The 21,791-nt window shown below is 33.5% G+C and overlaps 1 protein-coding gene across 2 annotated transcripts in view; it reads right to left on the reverse strand.

Moving 5' to 3' along the window:
- LOC123709958 (dystrophin, isoforms A/C/F/G/H) overlaps positions 1-21,791 on the reverse strand; it is a 331,052-nt gene that overhangs the window by 278,991 nt on the left and 30,270 nt on the right. For both annotated transcript variants that reach the window (XM_045661594.1, XM_045661595.1), the window contains 2 exons: positions 19,774-19,911; positions 18,927-19,257 (listed from right to left, as the gene is read on the reverse strand). In XM_045661594.1, the coding sequence (XP_045517550.1) occupies positions 18,927-19,257; positions 19,774-19,911 (469 nt within the window). The remainder of the gene's footprint in view (positions 1-18,926; positions 19,258-19,773; positions 19,912-21,791) is intronic.

Raw genomic sequence — 21,791 nt, forward strand, 5'->3', positions numbered from 1 at the left:
TTCTGTTTGCGTCACTCATTTTACAAAATGGAAAACTTAAAGTATCGCATTATTTACGAGTACGAGTTCCGCCGTGGCACTAGTGCTGCGGAAACGACTCGAAGGGTGAATGATGTGACTGGCGGTCATGTTGCAAAAGAAAACACAGTTCGTTTTTGGTTCCAACGTTTTCATTCTGGAAATTTTGCCAAGCCCCATGGACGGCCTGAGACCCAAGTTGATAATGAAGTATTGAAGGCTATTGTGGAAGCGGATCCATCGCAAACCACGCCCGAGTTAGCTGCAGGCTGCGGTGTTAGTGATAAAACTGTTTTAATTCACTTGAAGCAAATTGGGAAGATTAAAAAGCTTGAACGGTGGGTACCTCACGAATTGACTGAAGCAAACCGGCAAATGCGCGTCGACTGCTGCGTTACATTACTGAACCGGCACAATAATGAAGGTATTTTAAACCGAATCATTACCTGTGATGAAAAATAGATTCTTTACGATAATCGGAAGCGCTCAGCGCAATGGTTGAATCCTGGCCAGCCAGCCAAATCCTGCCCCAAGCGAATATTAACCCCAAAAAAGTTACTTGTAAGCGTTTGGTGGACTAGTGCCGGTATTGTTCATTGCAGTTTTCTCAAATCTGGGCAGACTATTACGGCTGATGTCTATTGTCAGCAATTGCAAACCATGATGGAAAAGCTAGCGGCTAAACAACCTAGGCTGGTCAATCGCTCCACGCCACTGCTACTTCGGGACAATGCTAGACTACACACTAGATCACAACAGACGGCTACCAAATTAGAAGAGCTTCATTTGGAATGTCTAAGACATCCTCCGTACTCCCCGGACCTTGCTCCAAGAGATTACCATTTTTTTCGAAATTTGGGCAACTTTTTGCAAGGGAAAAAATTTAACTCTCATGGGGCAGTCCAAATCGCCTTCACAGATTTTATTGGCTCCCGTCCACTGGTTTTTTTTAGTAAAGGGATCAATGAACTACCTATGAGATGGCAAAAGTGCATAGAAAACAATGGTTCATACTTTGATTAATTAAATATATTATATTTAAAAATATTTGACTTTTTGTTCCTCCCAAACAAAACGCCAATTTCATATGTAAGGTACCTATGTACCTAATATATGAATTTACAAAAAAAGTTTTTCTTTTTATCTTGACATAATAATCAATTTTATTCAATAATTCGCATTAACAAGTAGCACAGAAGATATTGATATATCACGAGGTATCTTAACCATCTTAATCCGCCCTAATCTCAGCCTTACAGATTCGCCCTCCCTACACCGCACTCGCTTGAACGCTTTGGCAATAATAGCGAGCTTATTAAAATCAAATATTGTCTTTATATTCACAATATTTTAGAAAAATTCCGACTCCATGATTACTGATATCACAATCAACAGGGAGAAACTCTGTCATGAAAGTAATATACAATATAATTAATAATAAGGTTATTATTTCATATAAACTTGAAAGTAATTTCGTGTCAAAATGCTAGTCGTGTCCGTACAGTCACGTAACTCATCAGCACGAGCAGACGAGACTAATGTGCCCGCCCGGCGTGATACGGGATACATTTTAAAATAAAAAGAACTAAATTGAAATTCAGTACATTATTACTCTCAAAATACGCTTTGAGGTTTTTCTATGGGACATTCTTTACCTCAGCTGGCGTTACGTGAAATTGAATGATAATTAAATTTATAATTGTTCCGTAAGACAATATATAATAATTACACTAACTCCAATGTCTAAGAGAAATTCGGTAACCATACAATCTTTATAATTTCAATACAGGTATAATCGAAATACAAGTAGAATTCAATGTTACTTAGAAAATAGTAGCAAAGTATGTAGTACCAACAAACCGAAATTAAATTTAAAAATGAATATTATTTTGACTTACGCAACTGCAATCCGGCTGATATACATAAGTTACTATTGATGCTTTATACATTTATTAATATCTGTATGTACCACAAAGGAGGTTTGGTGGCCGTCGATACACAATCTGATACTAGAATAATAAGTCCTGAGTACATACCTCGTTACAATATCTTTTTACCAGGAAGAAAGGCACACAATATTATTAGCCGTAAGGATTTGGAGAAATTCTATTAGTTTGGGAATAAAGAGAGGTTAGACTGATGCTAATACCTTGCCTCACGATAGTTTTCAAAAACGCACTAAACACTCACTATAAAATTCTAAATAGTGGACGTAACTATTATCAATTATAATTAACAAAAATAAAAATGTGTCTAACGTAACCCGAGTAAATCTCAACAATGACTCAACTAATAAATGTGACGATCGGCCGAGAAAAAATATTTGGGATCACCCTCATAAAAAAATATTAAACTGAAATTATGTATTTCGAACACTGTAACTTATATAAAGCCTTAGATAATACCTAAAACGTAATTTTGCTACGATATTAATCCCGTCGCACACATAACTTATACTACCTTGGACCCGAAGCAACTCGCTGGAATGTCTCGGGGTATGTAGGAATGTCCCGGAATGTTCCCGTTTTAGGAAAAAAAATTAATGACAGTGAAAGTATTCGAAATATATTGTATTAAAAGGGTTTTAGAATCCGTAGAAATAACATTACAGTTTTTTTAATAAAACTGATGGATGTTTAACAATAACAATAGAAATCAATATATGTAATTTTGAAGCACTCAGTATTGACATGTTCGAATCAAACTTTCCAGGTGATCTGTGGAGTGGCAAAACACTAGAGGCTTCCCATGTAGTCACGTATTCATAGACGTCAATTCTATGTCAAATTTCTACAGGTCAAACGCATGATTATTTCATACAATTTGTTTAGTTGCTATTCGAATGTATGTAAACTCGTAGCATCGATCAAATAGTATGTATTTGATCAATGCTACAAGTTTTCCATACAAATAATGATTGTTACTATCGCTTTTTACGTCAGGTTAGAGATGTAGTTGAGAACAATTCAAGAACGCAGTGACGAGGTGAATATTGATAAAAAAATATTGCTTTTAGCGTAAATAGTATAGCCGCGGTAATCCCGGTACCGCCAACAAAAACAAACGCAAATACTTTTTAAATGCAAATCTAAATCCCGAATGGTGCACTTTTTTTGTATTCTGCCGATCAAAAAGTATTTAATAACCCTATGTAAAGCTTGAGAATCAGTATTTATCAGTCAAATAAAGCATACGTTTTACTTGTAATTTTTCGTTTAGGATATCGGAATAACTAAGCGGTTAAGCCTAGGCTTTAGCGTGTGACTATAAACTCGTGGTAGTACGTGGTAGCACAATTAACACGCGCCCTTCGAGTGAAAGTAAACATCTCGCGTAAAGCCTTAAAAGCCAAATAAAAGTACGACATGTTTCAGGAACAGAAGGCATATTTATTGATAAAAACCCATAGGGCAGCGTGTTCAGGATTATTATATTAAAATCAGAAATATATTTTTTTTAAATATCATGATAAGTGTACTACACGGATTGTACACATGCACATTTAATGAATCCCGGCATTATCACAATGCAATATAAACACATTGTACCATCAACGCTACACATCTCGCAACTTACATGTGATTTAATTTCAACAAAAGCTCACTCTTTTGTTTATTTTCAAGCTTTTACCAAGCTTTTCCCTTTTTGATTTTTATTTGAATTTTAGTACAGTATTCTTCGTTTGTTTTAATAATAAAATTATATTGGTTAAATTAGATTTAATAGTTGTTGTAAGACGCGTTATTTGAAAATTTAAGCAGACACCAGGATCCCAAGCAGGTGGCAGGATCCCAGAGCTATTTCCACATAGCTTATTAGTATCGCAAGTCATCGGTTAAATTTTAATACAATTACTCTATCTAAGATTTTTTTTTTTATATCTACAAAGTCCAAGATGCATACGTCATTATATACAGTTAATTTGAATATCCAGTGAATAATGTTTGGCACATAGATGACAAGCATGTGTGCAATGAGCTGTGTGTGGTAAATAGGGCGTGAGTCAGCACATATCGAGGCTATTTATACGATGGCAGCCCTCACCGACCGAACGATGTCATCATGTTGTTTGAAGGTGCTTTTGTTCTATAATCTGTGTTTGATTAACGAAAAAAGATAATTTAATTTTAAGTGTCTGTTATAAAAACTAATTATTATATTATTATTGGGTATCCTTCAAACTTTTTTTTATTTTTTCGTTTATTATAAAATGTATTTACTAACAGTAATAGACTTATTTTCTTAAACTACACTTTCACTTATTTGAAAAATTTGCTTAACCCGAAACTTCTGAATCCCATAAAGTACACTCAACAAACAATGATCTCCACAAGCAACACACTTACAAGCCTTCTGGCAATATGAGAGTCCAGCGTGTGGGAGTTTTTAGCACACAATGCATTTTATAACCTAGCTAAACTTTTTGGACATTAGATAACTTGAATTGGACTATTTTTTTTACGTACAATATACCTCTATTGAATAGTTATAATGTCACAGAAAAGCAGCCTGAAAGTGTGCCTTAACCTTTATATCCGGTGTTGCCCTAAATAGCTGTGCATTTACAAAGGCTGTTTTGACATTTCATTAGAGCGACCTTTTAGCGCCATTACGCGAGCGTTGTGACGTCATGTCACTAATGGCGGGAAAACTTTCATAGATTTCACGTCAGCATTACGCGATGCCACCGGTACGTAATCGCTGTTGACACATTAAAGCAAGATTTAGGTTAAAAGTTTGAAAGAAAAACAGTGTATACTGTAATACATCATATTTACTAAATGCATTATGGCCCTGCAATATGTCATAAAATCAACATAGTCTTAGACTCTAACAGTCGATGTCACGTATCGAGCATAGAAGAATGATCACCAACTTGCTGAGAGAACAGAACAGACAAATAAATCTGAGGCCGAATTCTTAAAGGCAATCTTTTTATTAAACTAGACTATTATCTGTTATGATCTACTTAATGTCATTGCAGAGTAAACACAAATGTATAGATAAAAAAGTTAGTTATTACTTCTATAAAATAAACAAATCTGGCATTCATTAGCAGCGAAATGACTTACAAAATATGATTTTACAGGCATCCTCAGAAGTAGCAGTAATTTAGTAATGTGTAAACAATATATATTTAGTTAAAACACGTTAAGATGATACGTTAAAATTAGTTTTTATGAGGTATTAAGTTATAAGAATATCGACTTTATTTAAATAACATTTGGGTAATAAATTTACCCTTTATTACTCAGCGATAATGTAGCATTCTAATAATGAAATAATTTTAAACTGATCCAGTATTTTATCACATGAAAACAATTGTTCAATAATATCGTCATAGTAAATACAAAGAAAGTACAACTCTTATAGTATAGAACTAAATTGCCATTTAGGGTGCCCCCCATATCATGGATTTTGAGGCGCTAATGTTGTCGGATGTAACTGAGCGGGATTCCACTAATCCCAAGATTATCCCCAATATCACCTCTCTAATATACAGCTTTCATATAATGACTTGCCTCTACATCAACTTTGAATAGGAATATGATATTCTATGACTAGTATGAACCTTAATATTTTAAGGTAAATAGCCTCCAATAATGAGATAGTAAAGTTATACTTGATAATTGATGTTACATGTATTTGAATGAAAATGTAATTAAATAAGTGTGGTGCGAGTTACTACGTTAATTACTCACATCGTATATACCGTAAATACTGAGTGTATTTCTATATTATTGAAAACTTCCCGAAATAACAAGGAAGTAAGTTTTCATTTGACAGTCCCCGAATGGTAGAAATGAGCCATCATTCAATATTTATCCATTTTATTTTGGCATAAAAATAATCATTAGAAGTCAGATGAATCTGGTCATCTCAGCTGTTAAGTACCGGGTTAAACAATGCGACGTCAGCAACTCGGATATTAAAATAATTACACCGAAATTGCATACAAAAATGTATAGAATTGAGCCACTATTGAAAATAGCAGAGTCCCGTCCGTCCTGCCAGATTCGATTACCAGTTACAAGCCACTACGAGCCCTCAGGAATTAATTCATTATCTAAGATATTCAGTTCTATACTTGTTATACCCTTCATTTTGCAATAGCAACTTAATTAATTTCATAATATAGATAAATCGTAATTGTTTTGTAATATCAACTGACGTGAGAAGAAACATATTACGAAGGTCTTTGATAAAAACGAACTAGTACTTACGGACGATAGGTACGAAACAAATCTTGGGGCAATTTCCCCTTAGCACTAGTGCAGTAAGATTGATTTAGTTCTTAAGAAAACATCGTGAGGAAAGCGGCATGCCGAGCCAAAAATCGACAGCATGTATCAGGCATTGAGAAGGCCCATCACCTACTTGGCTATTGTTTGTTACTTTTCTGCTAGGAGATGGCGCTGCCGGTCCAATCACGCGGTACAGTATTGGGGCTAATGACGTGACAAATATGAATAGATTTCTTTCCTGATGTTATTGTTTATAGTCTACAATATTTGCTCCCATACTTAGCAATATATTTTAGGGTTGTACATAATCACGAAAAGGAGAAATTTTAATTTTTAGTTTTAAATTAGGTAAGTTGGTAAAAATCTCACTTATTCTAGATTTGTAAATATCAAAGACAAAAATAGAAGTAAATAGAATAAACATTTCCAATGTATTTAAATTAAGTAAGGAATAAGGTCAGGTACGTTTTGGTATGATATACAAATTAGTTTAAGTGTTATATATACCATGGTTACATCTCGTTACTTTACGTTTCTATACATCTTAAAGGACCTTAAATGAGAATTTTTAAAGCGAAAGATATGAAAGCAATCTCAGACACGGCATGTGTGAGGCATAACACACGGCATGGGGAAGGACTCTCCCCCCTCCACTCCCGAGCCGACAGTAACGTGTTAGTGTTTTTATGAGAGAGCAATTTAGTCTAACATTCGTCTTACGCTTTTCACGTTTCACCTATGCTCATATAACCATGAGGATGCGTATAGCTTCATTTTTTTAGCTGTTCTTATTAATACACAACACTTACGCACTCGGATATAGTTTAAAATGAATTTAAAGGGAATTTTTTTATTGACTACATATATTTTAATTACTAGTGTTCTACTATTGTATATCTTAAGTAGTTGTGCACTTGTTGCCTACGTTATTGAATTATATAATAATTACTTTTATAAGGTCCTTACATATGAAATTGGCGTTTTGTATGGGAGGAACAAAAAGTCGAATATTTTTAAATATAATATATTTAATTAATCAAAGTATGAACCATTGTTTTCTATGCACTTTTGCCATCTCATAGGTAGTTCATTGATCCCTTTACTAAAAGGACCTAATATTTCAATAGATACTTTTCTCTCTCCCTTTCTATCAGGATCACCCCGTACGCAATAGCAATGGTTCTGTTATGATTTAAAACAAGAAAGAAAATGGTCATCCTTCTTCGTTTCAGAAATTATACCCTTTCAATTAATAATTATATTAGTAATTATAACACAAACGAATTATGTTATTTTATTTACTTGTAAATTAGTTAAGCATTTGAATAAGCGATAAGAAAGCATTAACTATAATTAATAACACCTTATTAAACTCGAACTTCTGAAAGTAGTTAAGATACTTAATACAGATGATGGTATTATAGTCATAGTCACAAACTTTGTTATCTTCCGTTTCCGTGTTCTATTCAGCCGTGAGATCCTCTCATTGATACAGATATCAAAGAATTTTCATTCGAAAATAACCCTGTCACACGCGAGAATATTCGGTTTTAATAAATAAAAAGGAACCGTAAACTCCTCTTATTTTTTGTTAAAAATAATATACATGAATTTCCTCTTCATTTTAATTTGCTTTTAGCAGGCTGTAGGTATTTTTTGTAATTGTAACTACGTCATGTGGATAATGGTAATATGAGTGATTAACGCAGGTCACGAGCGGTGATATGTGAACTAGTGAGTGGTGAGTGATGAGTGATTGAGACGCCGCAATGCGGTCGCTGTCATTCCACTACTGCGGATCACGTTGCCGGCTAATAAAGCTGCTTATTTACTTTTATGTTAGGCCTCATAAAATATACTGCAGTAATGTATATTACGTTCATATATTAGGAATTTCAAGATCAAAGATATTCTCTCTAGGCCGTGTTTTAATGACAAACTTATCGTGTGGTATAAATTCCACTTTTACTAAAACAGTAAATCAACGCTAATTTGGTTATCTTAATCGACCGGAATCGAAGCTACAACCGCGATTTAATTGTGATTTATGTGGAGATATCGTGGTTCGTGGCGTTCAGCTTGCGTCGCGTGCTTTTGTTTTTACAATTTCAATTTGCCTACGTCAATCGTTGACTACCCTAAAATGTTTAATGAAGCAACTAATAACATTTAAAGTATTTTATTCTATATTTAAATAAACTTGACATTCGCGATCTAATATAAAGCACTGCATGAGTTAAATAAATTACTTTTTATACCGGATGGAATTTTAATGAAGGCACTTCCGTTTGCTTTAAAATTGGAATAGGAAATACCTTCAATACAGAGGCGAGAGAAAATCTTTCGAAGTAATAGTTTATATGTTGTCTCGAAAAACCTTTTAGTAGTAAGACCGCATTTTACTTAGTCTACTTTCAGTGTTTATTATAATTGATTATTTATACATTTAAGTTACTTTTATTGTTATTTATTAGATTAGATTTTTTTTTAATAACATTTCGTGAATATAACATTCGCTAGTTTGTACGCTGTTCAAACATTCCGAACTGTGTAACACACACATTCGCCGTGTGGTTTTTATTGCTTTCGCTGTGTTTGGTAATTTTATGACTCACGGTTCGATTCCCGCTGAACGTTATTTTTCAGTTGGTTCGTGACTTTATTTTTTATTGTATTTTGATTGATTTATTCAAATGCGAGCTTGGCTGTAAGGCAGCTTTGTAAGGTAGTTAGTTAGTAACACCAAGTTTGTGCACAGTGATTAGGAATTTCGTAGGTCACATCCTTTTATAGAAAATTAAAATAACTTGTTTCTATTAAACTAAGCCATAAACAATATTTTTTTAACGTATTGATAACAATTTATCATTCTAAAAACAATTATTATTTATTTTAAGCCATATCATTTACTATAACACTTTTTTCGCATCGAATTTGTATAACTTGAGGTATTAAACCCTAAAACAGGCTTTTCATTTTCCTTTCAAAATATTTTAAGAGTAAATCAAATATTTTAAAACACCCCGCGGCAATAAATAATCGGATAATAGAAGTGAAGGGTTTCCCGCTACGGAGCTCCAGCTACGCCATCTTTAACGCACAATATCACCTACACAATGTATTATTATAATATTACATAAAAGAACTCCTAGTATTGGCTGAGATATGAAATTTCTAAAACAAAACGTTGAGCGGTTTTTTTCAATACCGGTTTCCGCATTTCTGTAACTTATAAAGTATTTATATTAAAGAAATATTTTTGTACAGGATGTATTCTGGCATTAGAATATTATGCTGTATTCCTTGTCGTACGTATATACAAATAAACGTATATATTTATATATGTAACATAAAACAAAGAAAAAATATTTTAAGACTATTCTTTACTCCTCTACAATCATTTATATTTATTAGAGTAACAGGTTGTTTCTACTGATTTATCTTTAACATTTTTAAATAAAAGTACCAATTTACGGGGCGAGTGTGACTCTGTAAGTACCCTCAGTGTCGGGTCCACGGCACCAAATAACTGACACTTTAGTTAATCGCTACTATTACCGTTAACCAACGTTTAGCATTTGTTCTCAACTACCGAGTCCCGACTCATAATTACGACATAGGTCTACATAATTATGCTACTATAAGCCTTATTTCGTTAGAGATTGTTGACTTTTTCTGTTCAAAAAAATCGAAAACTATAATTGAATTATTATAATGAACTTATTGCTAAGAGAAAATATTAAAACAAAAATGCTTTTAGTAAAAGCTGAGACTATGTAAAGTTTTCCTAATTACAGAAACAAGTGTATATATTTACTACTCATATATATATGAAGTCACTTGATTTTAATAAGTATCAGATTATTTTCCTGCAAATATTTTTAAAAAGTTCTCGAACTCTTTTCATAACTTATAAAGTTTTTTTCGGTCAATGTACACAGGTTATTGCATCATTCTGACTATTATTTCAACATTATTAAACTTGACTGAATGCAATTGGAATTCCTTAAATTTCACGCGGGGTTTAAAAATATTTTCCCGTACATTTCCCGTAAATCAAAGTTATTACGCACGCAGAGGCTATTAGCCATAGGCTTTAAGCATATCTGCGCCTGATAATAAAACACTATACCTTATAAATCGCTGTTGATTCTTCTTGGTAAGCAAAGACACACGACTCGCCACTGAAACTCCGATAAACACGTTTATATAAACAGCTGCCGTTCGGCGCGCGCGGGCCGTAGTCGGGGCCTGACTGACGTTCCAACGAGAGGGAAACTTCCCCCGGGGCCTTCGTCCCTGTTCGACGTGGATTCGAACATATTTCCGTTTCGCGCCGACTTCCCCGGCCCTATTCAATGTGTTCATTGACGCTGCTACAGGATGTTTTCTTTCAGACTCGTCGCACCGTAATATGTTTCCGATAAGGGGCGCACGTTTTATGGTTAGGTGGGTCTGGTGTCAAGGTATTGGATCGATCTAACTCTATTTTATAAAGTACTGGTTTGCTTTGGTAAAATTTATTAGCATAGTAATAATTGATCTATGAAGTTATTTTACATTTATATGCGTAGCAGCCTCGCTATATTTCCATTTTCATCAACAGAAAGGTGTAGATCGGCGACGCACATTGCGTACAAAACGCAATGTCGTAGCGAGGGTTGGCACCTCGCTTCAGCAGAGTTTCAAGAGCCCTTCACTTGTCACTGACAGCCCTGAACAACACCCTCTCCAGACCCTCAGCCATAGCCTATCGGACGCACTGTTTTCATAATTTTAAAATCTGCAGATTTCAATGACTGCTTTATGAACAAGTTTTAGACGATGTAGTGACAAGGACTTTTTAAAACACACTAATGATCAAGGAATACTAATGACAGGAGTCCAAAATTATTCAAATAATTACGCAATATTTCTTTTCATTTCAGTGGTGATATTTTTGGCTAAACTAAGTTTAAGGCGAAGAATTAAAATAGATCACCTGTCTTAATAACACTTGGCCAGTGATTTTGTCTATTTACTATATTAAACTAAGTTATACGTATCAATGTACAGTTTGTACTTTAGTACACGTAGCTACGTCGTAGTCTCTACAAGCTCGTAGCGGCGCAATACGTTTGACGTTACAACCGTTGACGGCAATTCACAGCTTCTCGCTTTAATTAAACGGCTTGAATGTGTAATCGCTACTTGATTTGTGTTATTACGAAATTAATTGAGACCAAAAGTACATTAATGACTAAAAACCCAACGTAATCGGTCTATATGTATACACGTAACTAGATGTAAGACTGTAAGCTTTTTTTGGAAGAAGTTATCCTTTAAAGCATATCTAATTGTATAAGTGGAAACATATAAATCGGTTAGAATTTAAAAAATAAAGCTATAAAATATTAATAAAATTCGCAATAGTAAGCTCAAGGCCTACGGGGCACAGAATAAACTTAAATTCAGTGGTTCTATAGGTTAAACAAAAATATGTATGAGGAAATAGCGATATTAGTAGATGACACCAATATATAATTAACCATAGTCTTTATATATGTAAAATAAAATAATAAATATGAAAGGAATTATTTAAAACGAAATTATAAGGAATAATAATGGCTATTATTATTCTTTATAATTTCGTATTTTTATGTGATGATCGCAATTCAACATATATTTTATTATACAAGTTTATTTCTGTAATCCAAGCGTAAAAATACTAAGACTGTGCCATGATATCGCTCGGCATCAAACTCAACGGAGAACGAATCTCTTCCTAATTCCAACAAATTGAAATTGATCCACAAAACGATCGCAAGCGTTTCGCTATAACTTCAAATTATTCGAACATTTTGCTGCACAAATATTTACAAGTCTAATTGCGGTATATATCAAAGGCAACTGAGCGTTTTTAAACATAGTTTTCACTGCGTAGACGTGATGTCCTTTGGCCCGTTTGGGTATAACTGCTCCATTAGAATGGACAAAACCAATAATGGAATTTTAATCTTAAACAGTACTTCGCGGGCGTATTTGAAACTAAATGGACGCACAAAAATATAATTCGTATACTGGACTTTATAAATTGTTTGTCAAAATTAATGTCGAAAACTGATATAGTAATTGACATTGTACATATTATATAATAATATAAAAAAAAAATAATAAATAAAATATTGATAATATAATTATAATTGTATAGTGAACTTTATAAATTGTTTGTCAAAATTAATGTCGAAAACAGATATAGTAATTGACATCGTACAAATTATATAATGTATATAAATAATAATAAATAAATTATTGATAGTATAAATAATTGTAAAGTGAAGTTTATAAATTATTTGTCTAAATTAATGTCAAAAACTGATATATTAATTAACATTGTAGATATTATATAATGTATATAAATAATAATAAATAAATAATTGATTATAAAATTATAAGAAATGTACTTTACACATATATGAATTTTTGTTAGAAGTTTACGATTTTGGTTTTAGGTTTAATTTAATTGTTGAACCCTTCTGATGCGGCCAATGCATTCGAAAAGGCGCTTTAATTCTGTACCGTTTGACATTACCTTAAGCCATATATATATTCTCAATCAGGTTTGGAAACTTCATATATCAGCGAGACATACAGAAAAATTTACAATAAAAAACTAATTATGAAGAGTTCAAAGGACTCATGTTTGAATAAAATCCATGAATAAGAATGAATCTCACTTTACTGTGTTAATTTTACCCTTTATTAAATGCATATGCCATTAAGTAAGCAGCTCCAGTTCATTACGCATACGGAGCTAAAAGAAAGAAAATCCTGCGACAATATTATCATTCTGTATTGTTACAGCAACATCTATATTACAAAGCATACCTTATTAAGTCGCATTTAAAAATCGGGCTTTCATAGAAAATGGGTATATGCTATGCGGATAAAACTTCAAAAGATCTGGCTTCACATAATTTTAAACCGATTTACATCGCTAAGAATGCTGCTTGTGATGCGAAGGGTCTTGGAGACTAGATCGCGCACAAAGAAACGTCAGCTCTCACATAAATTGCAACGTAAAAATCTGTCAGATATCGCATTTAAAATAACTTTAAAGTACGTACTATCTTTGAAATAGCAAGGCATTTCTATAAAACAATCGGTTTTTCCGTAATCTATCTGAGTTTCGTAGCTTGATAAACGACACGCAGGTAACTAATGCTCCTCATTTATTTTCTTTTCGACGTGTTTCTGCGTTTCACTAATCCGCTGTTATTTATGTGCGATGCCGTAGATTTATGTCTTCATGTTGTAATATTATATCGAGAAAGTACTACACGATAGTTAGGCTTACCACACTGTAGCAAGTACGTAGCAAGCTACGTTGCTACGTACGTGCTACGCATGGTTTGTAGCCTTCAGTACAATCTCATTAATATCGTGTTCCCCGTAGATATTTGTGACTAATTAATGTATTCTAATTTAATACTATAATTATTAAATTATTAATGTATTCTAATGTAATACTATAATTATTTATTTATTCGCAATGTGTATTTATTTAATATTATATATATTTGATAGATAATTTATTGCCGTCTGATGAAATCTAACAAAAAGTAGTGGCAACAGAACAACTCTAATGAAGCCTAGTGTGTTTTCAATGTTACAATAGAGATATTGTTTAGGATAATAGTTAATTGTTACTGCAGGTAGCAGACAAGGCGAGCGCAAGTAGAGCAGCCGCAAACAAAGCGGCTAACTATAGTTGTCGGCAGTCGCAAGCGGCGGGCTGCGCTTTTCTTATTGGCCTACTTCATACGAGCTAGGGGCGCTCCGGTCTCACTAAATATAATATCGATACCGCAGAATCTTTCACATTATCAAAACAACGCTAAGGTGTAATTACGATGGTGGCGTATACTAAATTTTCAGTTAAGTTAAAAATTTATCTACAAAGTATTTAAAACCGTGCGGCGAGACATTCAAGCAAGCATAGCCGCAATGCGCCCATCACTATTAGCCAGCTCATCGCTTCGTCCCAGAAAGCAGCTTTGTGATTCGTCTTTACAATACTTTTCCATTGTCATTTGCAGTTTTTCTGTAAATAGGTCGCGCGTTTAGGTCTGACACATTCCACTGACACTGCTCTTGCAGACGAATTCGACGTATTGATAGAAAAGCTATTTAATTTGATTTATTTCTAAATCGTTGAGCGGTTTCTGTCTAAATATCGTCAACGAGTACAAAGTGCTACACTATACATAAGGCAATATGAATAGAATTATTTATTATACTAACCTCTCTTTGTTCTGTATATAAAACATTTTATAATTTCAAACGCGACCGCAAAGCATTGTGCTAGTATGCTATGCGTATTTCTTAGTTAACTGTCCTCCTATATATCTCTAACATATAATTAAGACATAGTAAAGAGATAATTTATTTCTTAAAATAAAAAAAATATATATTTTTCGCAATTCAGTTCGACTTTCTTCCTTGATTATTATTGTTATTTAATTACTCTCTTCAGTCCACATTATGGTATCATAAAACGCAACACACAAGATAGTGTCAATAGATATAATCATATACTTAACTTATCATACCTTAATAGTAAACGGGCGGTATTTAAAGATTTAAGTTGGTCTGGTGTTGTCTCTTGTTAAAATAGCTTTTACCCATAAAGAAAAACACTTTTTGAACGGATTAAAACTATGTATTATTTTTAAAACTTATAGTTATTTACAGAATTCTAAATTATTTTTTCCGACGTTTCGCGTACTTTACAGCGTGCGTGGTCACGGTGACTGAAGACAAAAGGTGTTAAATGTCATGTCAATGGCAGCTGTGATACTTTTAGAAAATTAATAATAAAAATTAGAATTATGTAAATAAATATAAGTTTTAATAACAATACATAGCTTTAATCCGTTCAAAAAGTGTTTTTCTTAAGTTGGTCTGGTTACTACCAGGTGACCCCAGAGCTGGTGCCTTCCTCACTTATCGAATAAGTATCGTAATACAGCGAGGAAATGCTGCCAGCGTTAAAGGGACACTGCCACAGAGACCAAACTTTTAAAATTTTCTTTTAATTATTTTTTTATATTTAGGTTAAGAGAATTGTAAATATTGTATATTTGTTATGATAACTAATAAACAATGTATACATTGAATGAATAATATAGAAAAAGCAAAATTAATTCATTATTTACACTACAATGGATTCCAAATATTAACCACATACCGCATAATGAAAATGAGAACAACTTTTCAAAGTATGTGCAAAGGGAACCGGCTCCGGTTAGCGTTAATGAAAAAACTTGTCGGTTAATTTGGCGATTTACTAAAACTCGTTTGGACTCAGTCACTCTTCCTTATCCTTTTCTACGCACTAATTACATCGCCTACATCGCGTAATCTCAAATAGAGCTAGATAATGATCGTAAGTCTTTACACGTTTCTGAAGTTAGTTTTGTTAAATACAAATTAAAACCATTGTTAATAGTGTCCCCGTCTTGATTTGTTTGCTCTTTTATTAACTCTGCTTTAATTAACGTAATTGCGACTGTATGTATCGTAAAGGATTTACCCATTTTGTTTTTAGTTTTGAAAGTTTGTTAGTTATATTTTGAGTTATTTATGTAATATATTTAGGATGTATGTTGTTTCCTAATAACAAATAAATCATTACAACTTTATAACAATATCTTGCAATTATTATTTTAATATGTAACATTTTGCGAACAAAAAGAATAACTTGAAATACGTAATGCAGAAAACATAAGATACGTCTATTTATTTATTTACACTACGTTACCATAATTATACAAATAAAAGCAAGTAAATAGGTTACATAAGTAATTAGGCAACAGGCGGCCTTATCGCTAACAAGCGATTTCTTCCAGGCAACCCTAATATGGGACAATAAAAAACGTTTTCTTGTCCCATTGCCTCAACGAATTTCGTATAGAAATTATCTCCGTTTAGTTACTTAATGAAGTGAAATTCCTGAAATTGGGAATCTTCCTTTTTAAAAACATTAAAAATGAATACTCAACAATAAAAAGTTATAAAAACTGACGCTATAACTGTATCATGATAATTTGCCAATCTAATAGACAAATAGGTGATCCACCTCCTGTGCTCAACACACGTCGTCGACTTTTTGGGTCTAAGGCAAGTCGGTTTCCTCAGGCCGTTTTCCTTGAGCGTTTGAGAAAGAAAGAAAGCCCATTGGTGCACAGCCGGGGACCGAATCTTGCCGCATGCTGAAGCCACTAAGTTCCACGACACGGATAAGAGTCGCATGTTGAAGCCACTAAGCCAACACTGCTCTCAAAGATGATGATTAGACGTTAAGATACAGAATATATGGCATTAATATTTCAGAGGTTACTCAATGCATAACTAACGTCAGCTATTACCTCCACGTATAATCGGCACGTTTGTGCACATACACTAAGCCCGATTGGTATTTAGGTATCTGAAGTAGGTCGGAGCCCAGATACGACGAGGTCTCTAAAGACCACAATTTGGTCACAATCAGGCCATGGCAACTCTCTTCAAAACGTTCAAAGATCGTCCGACAAAATAACGCGAACAAATATTGCTTTTACGCACGTGTTTTCTTCTAAAGTTCTAGTTTAGTTTTATACGAATTATTGACGCATTGAAGCATATCCCCAATACAAGGCCGGTGTAACCCATACGTTAACAACTTAATTTAACCAAATTATATTTCTTAATAATCTCGCAATACTTTTTTAATAACTCAAATTTCCGTCAAACACAATTCATGTTATTTTTAACTAAAACACAAATAGGCACGGTTTTTTTTCTATAAAGAAGTTTGTCTTACGTAACTGTCGTCCTATATATCTCTAACATATAATTGAGACACTAGAGCTAATTCATTTATATTAATTTTAATTAATAAATATTAATTTATTTCGCAATTCAGTTTGCATTTCTTCCTTGTTAATTATTTGTATTTGATTACTTTTCACAGACCACATCATGGTATCATATAACACAATATACGACAGTAATGTTGATATAAAAATATAAAATTAAAAAAAAATCGGACACAACAGACGTATACATTAATAGCGAACGGGTTAGCGAATAAAACAAGCTGTTAGTAGCGTTTCATACATTTATTAGACATTACACCCAATATTTACACTTTTATGTAATTGAGTCGTTATGAGTTTTAAATTTTTTATAATTTGATTATTGAAAATTTATTTATCATAAATTAATCTAGAATAATGTATGGCGGAGCAATGGCGCTGGTATCAGCAGACATTGTCATTATAAATCAATAACATCATAGATGCCATATCTATAAGATGTTATTAAATTATGATGACAATAGCAGCAGATACGTGTCTCAAAGCTTTTCCTTACTAAACCCGTAATGACTCATATTAGATACAAAAATTTTAACCAACTTCAAAATGCATATTATTTATACTTTAAAATCCAAGGCAATACGAAGCCGTTCATTAAATAATATTCTCATAGATCCCATTGGCAGCTAATACTAAGACATTATAGCCGAGTTGAACTATTTAGCATTATCATCCAGGGATCTTGGGATATATAATATGCTAGCGATCCCTCATTTTACACGGTAGATTGGTTCCGCGTTATAGGAAATGCTGTGTAGGTATATTCTGGAATAACGCGTTTGTATATATATATATGACTAGCGGACCCGACCGACGTTGCCCTGTCTTAACTATGAATATTGATTTCGAATTGGTATAATAAACAAAAAAAATCAAACATAACAAAACTCCATATTAATATGAACTTTTAATATTAGGCGTGATAGCTCTGAACTAATGGCGATGTGCACTAAGAAATTCATTTTTTGTTAGAAATCATAATTAACTATTTTATATGTATTATAACAATATAATAACTAAAACCGAAGCATTTGTTTTAAACGACATTCATTTTTTTACATCCTCTTTGACGATATTTGCAGCATTCTGTCAATTTCTATAGTCAGTCTGACAAAAGTCAGGATTACTTAATATGATGGTTAAGTATTCTTAAATTTTCTAATTTTCCGCGCAATTTTCTTTAGTTTTCTTTCATAATAACCATCTCCTGACAATAACAAATAAAACAAAACAATAATTAGCGATAGCGGAAATAGGCAATAATTTAAATAAATAGTTAAGTCGAGGATTTCACACGTATTTCTGTACTGTGTAATGTATTATGATTTGTAGGCACATATTTCGTCCATAGAAAGTTTTCTCTTAATAATTGATTTAAACACCTGTATATTCGTGCTATATGAGGTAATACAAGCGCATTACGCGAGTGCCAAATAGTGTTATACGAGGGACCGAAATCCCGTAATATGAAAATGCGTTATGTACCGTGTTGTAAGGGCATTACTGTATATCGTTCATAAAAACAATTTGCGTCTCCTATGAATGCAATTATTGGATCTGTATCTATCGTCAATATTAAAATAAGGCTGTAATAAACAAAATCGTAATAAAGTCAGTGACAGAAGTTTTAAATGCAATTTGAAGTTGGTTCTTTTCCGTTCGAGCGCTTCATGCGAATCCCTAGTCTGTGTGACACACCACAACCAAGCGTTTTTGTGAAATCCGTTAGTAGACCGCAATAATACCGCACCCACATGCAACTCACCCGCCATTGGACTGCTAGCTCTGTCTGCCGGTGTACTGCTTCTGTCGCCAGGAGTGCTGCTCCTCTCCGATTGGAAGCTATTTCTTTCGCCTGGTGTGCTACTCCTTTCCATCTGAGCACTGCTTCGTTCCGTCTGGCAGGTCCTCTCCACCTGGGTGATGTTTCCTGGTGCAGCAAGGGCTCGCAAGTGGTCCCAATGACCCCTTAGTTCAGCGACCAATGGCCGTAAATCAGGCGCCAACGTATGACCAGCCGCTCCGCACTCGCGTTCAAGGTTATTGCAATTTTCCAACACTTCACGTATCTCCGACTCTTGTTCCGATATCGATAACTGCAAATTAAAAGTTCACACTTAAAACATATAGTTAGTTAGTTAGTTTATATAGTATAGTATAGAGTTCATGTTGAACTTAACTATAAAAGGATTTATATTGTACATATTATTATTCATTGTACGAACAAACTTAAAATAAGTTTATTCATATAGGTAAACAAGTACACTTATGAACGTCAGAAAAGAAGTTAAATTAATAGTAAATGTACATTTACTACCAGTTCGCAAGTCAAGGACGTAGAGCGGGAAAGAAGAACTGGCAAGAAACTTTCCGCCATTCTTTTTAATCGCTAAGTTTTGAGTCATACAAATTGTTTGAACTGGAGCAAATTCCTCGTATTTTGCTCCTGGGACTGATATTCAAAAACAAATACGGATTAAAAGCCGTAGAAAGCGCAAAACAGCGTCTCCATAATTTTCTTTCTAATTTTTAAAAACATATATGTAGATAATTGTTCAGCTATATAAAAGCATAATAAGACGCCCGCTATACGAAATTACTATAAATATTACCGTAAGGTCTGTCGTGTGTGGCCTGGCCCTCGAAGCTCGTGCCCAAACTAGGGCGGCGTGAAGGCGCGCGTCGAGCTTTTCGAGCGCCGCTAGCCGCCCACGCACGTACTCGCCGTGTGATGACAGCTTACTCTGTGCCTTAGCAGTATAGATATATATAAAGCATTTACTTCCACAGTCTCTAGATATATTTTATTAATCTTGAAAAAATATTTTAAAGTTTTACTGAATTAAAAACTTGTTCCATCGAATTTATATTCTGGAGATTTCATTCCCAGTTTATGAGCCACTTCGGTGCTGATACATCAGGCACTTTATTTCGCGAATATTATAATTTAAATATGTCTGGAAAGTTAAAGTGGTTCGTACCTCGTAAACGCAGAGCTCGCGGCCTGACCGATGCGATAAGGGTAACATCTCGCGCAATCAAACTTTCAATACTTAAAATAAAATTTCTTTAACAGACAAACGCGTCGGGGCAAGGCCCTCGAGTAATATTAAACATGCAAATACACGTTTATATAATAATCTGTATCTTAATTTTAAAAAAAATGAAATAACACTCTCCATAGTAGCTTATCATTTTAAAAAATCAATCACACAACTACACGCAACACTCGTCGAGCGAGTTTGCTTATCTTGCCGAAGTTGCGCACAAATTATTTGAAGAGGTCAATTAGGTATGAGGGTGTGCAACTATTTAATCAATTACCGTCTAAAATTCGCAATATTAGCGCGTTGAACAAATTCAAAAGGGCATTAAAAATACATGTCAAAGTGAATCTACTAGACTGTAATTGGGACGTGTTTCTCGCTCATATACATAAAGAAAATAAAGTTCTTTAAACATAATATATATATATATATATATATATATATATATATATGTATAAATCACGTAAATTAAACACAATATAATAAGCATATTCATTCATTAAACAAGCATAATTAAAAAAAAGTAACTCTTATTCCCTATTAAATTCCATCTGTATTTTACAAATGAGGCCAAAAATTCACACATATCGTATATAGATAAGGGAACACAAGGTAATTTCACATTTGAAATAAGCCGCATTACTAGAAGGTTATAAACATATATATTATAGGTACTAACCGCGTTTTAGATAATTTTAAGTCTACGGACATATATAATGAACCAATGAACCATAATAACCAACTACCAACGCAGCCAAAAGCGACTCTCATCTCTAAGATCGTAGTTTCGATACCGGGCTGTGTATGGTGAAGGAAACATGTCTCACATTAAAAAATCTACATATGTCACACAAAAGGCTTTTAAGGTCAAGGACCCATTAATGGTTGTAGCGCTACAAAATTATTATTATTAGTCAGATGACTAATGGTCATAAGCAAGGTAATGAAATTTTCGTCGCGCATAGTGGTTTAATGTGTCAAAATTCAACCTAACTAGAGGTCAATGCGGAAATGTGTTGAATATCTTATGGAAAGCTCTCAAAGAGAATGCAGCAAAATTTAGCTGAGTATTACAGAGCAGCATCTAACTTTTAAATAGCAAGGGACCTAAAAAACATATACATATAGCTTGCATAATATATTGGCTTAGACGGATGTATATCAGCATTGTATTTCTAATGTTTATATATTATAACTGATTCTCCTAATTATTACTGTTTTAAAAAAAAATATCACTAACATATATTTTACTTACTAAAACTAAAATTTGTTTGTATTGTTACAGGGAAATTTAGATCTGAATGGAAAATATCTATAACACAGTCTTTTGTTTTCACTAAAGCACAATTTTTTTGATAAAAGCGTAAACCACATTTGATAAACAATGACGAAAGTACCAAATGTATCAAAAACACTGATTTCATTTGACGTAGTTCGATTTTCAAAATATCTCGCAAACGAGTTACGAGCAATTATGTTATCTGTTATCAAAAACCCTTATAAAGCCACAACAGGGCGAGTATTAATTACATACTATTATCGAGTTGTGTGCGTCCCGTGACTCGCATACAATCCATGCGAGG

This window comes from Pieris brassicae, chromosome 5 (genome assembly GCF_905147105.1).
Source record: "Pieris brassicae chromosome 5, ilPieBrab1.1, whole genome shotgun sequence".
Taxonomy (NCBI): Eukaryota; Metazoa; Arthropoda; class Insecta; order Lepidoptera; family Pieridae; genus Pieris; species Pieris brassicae.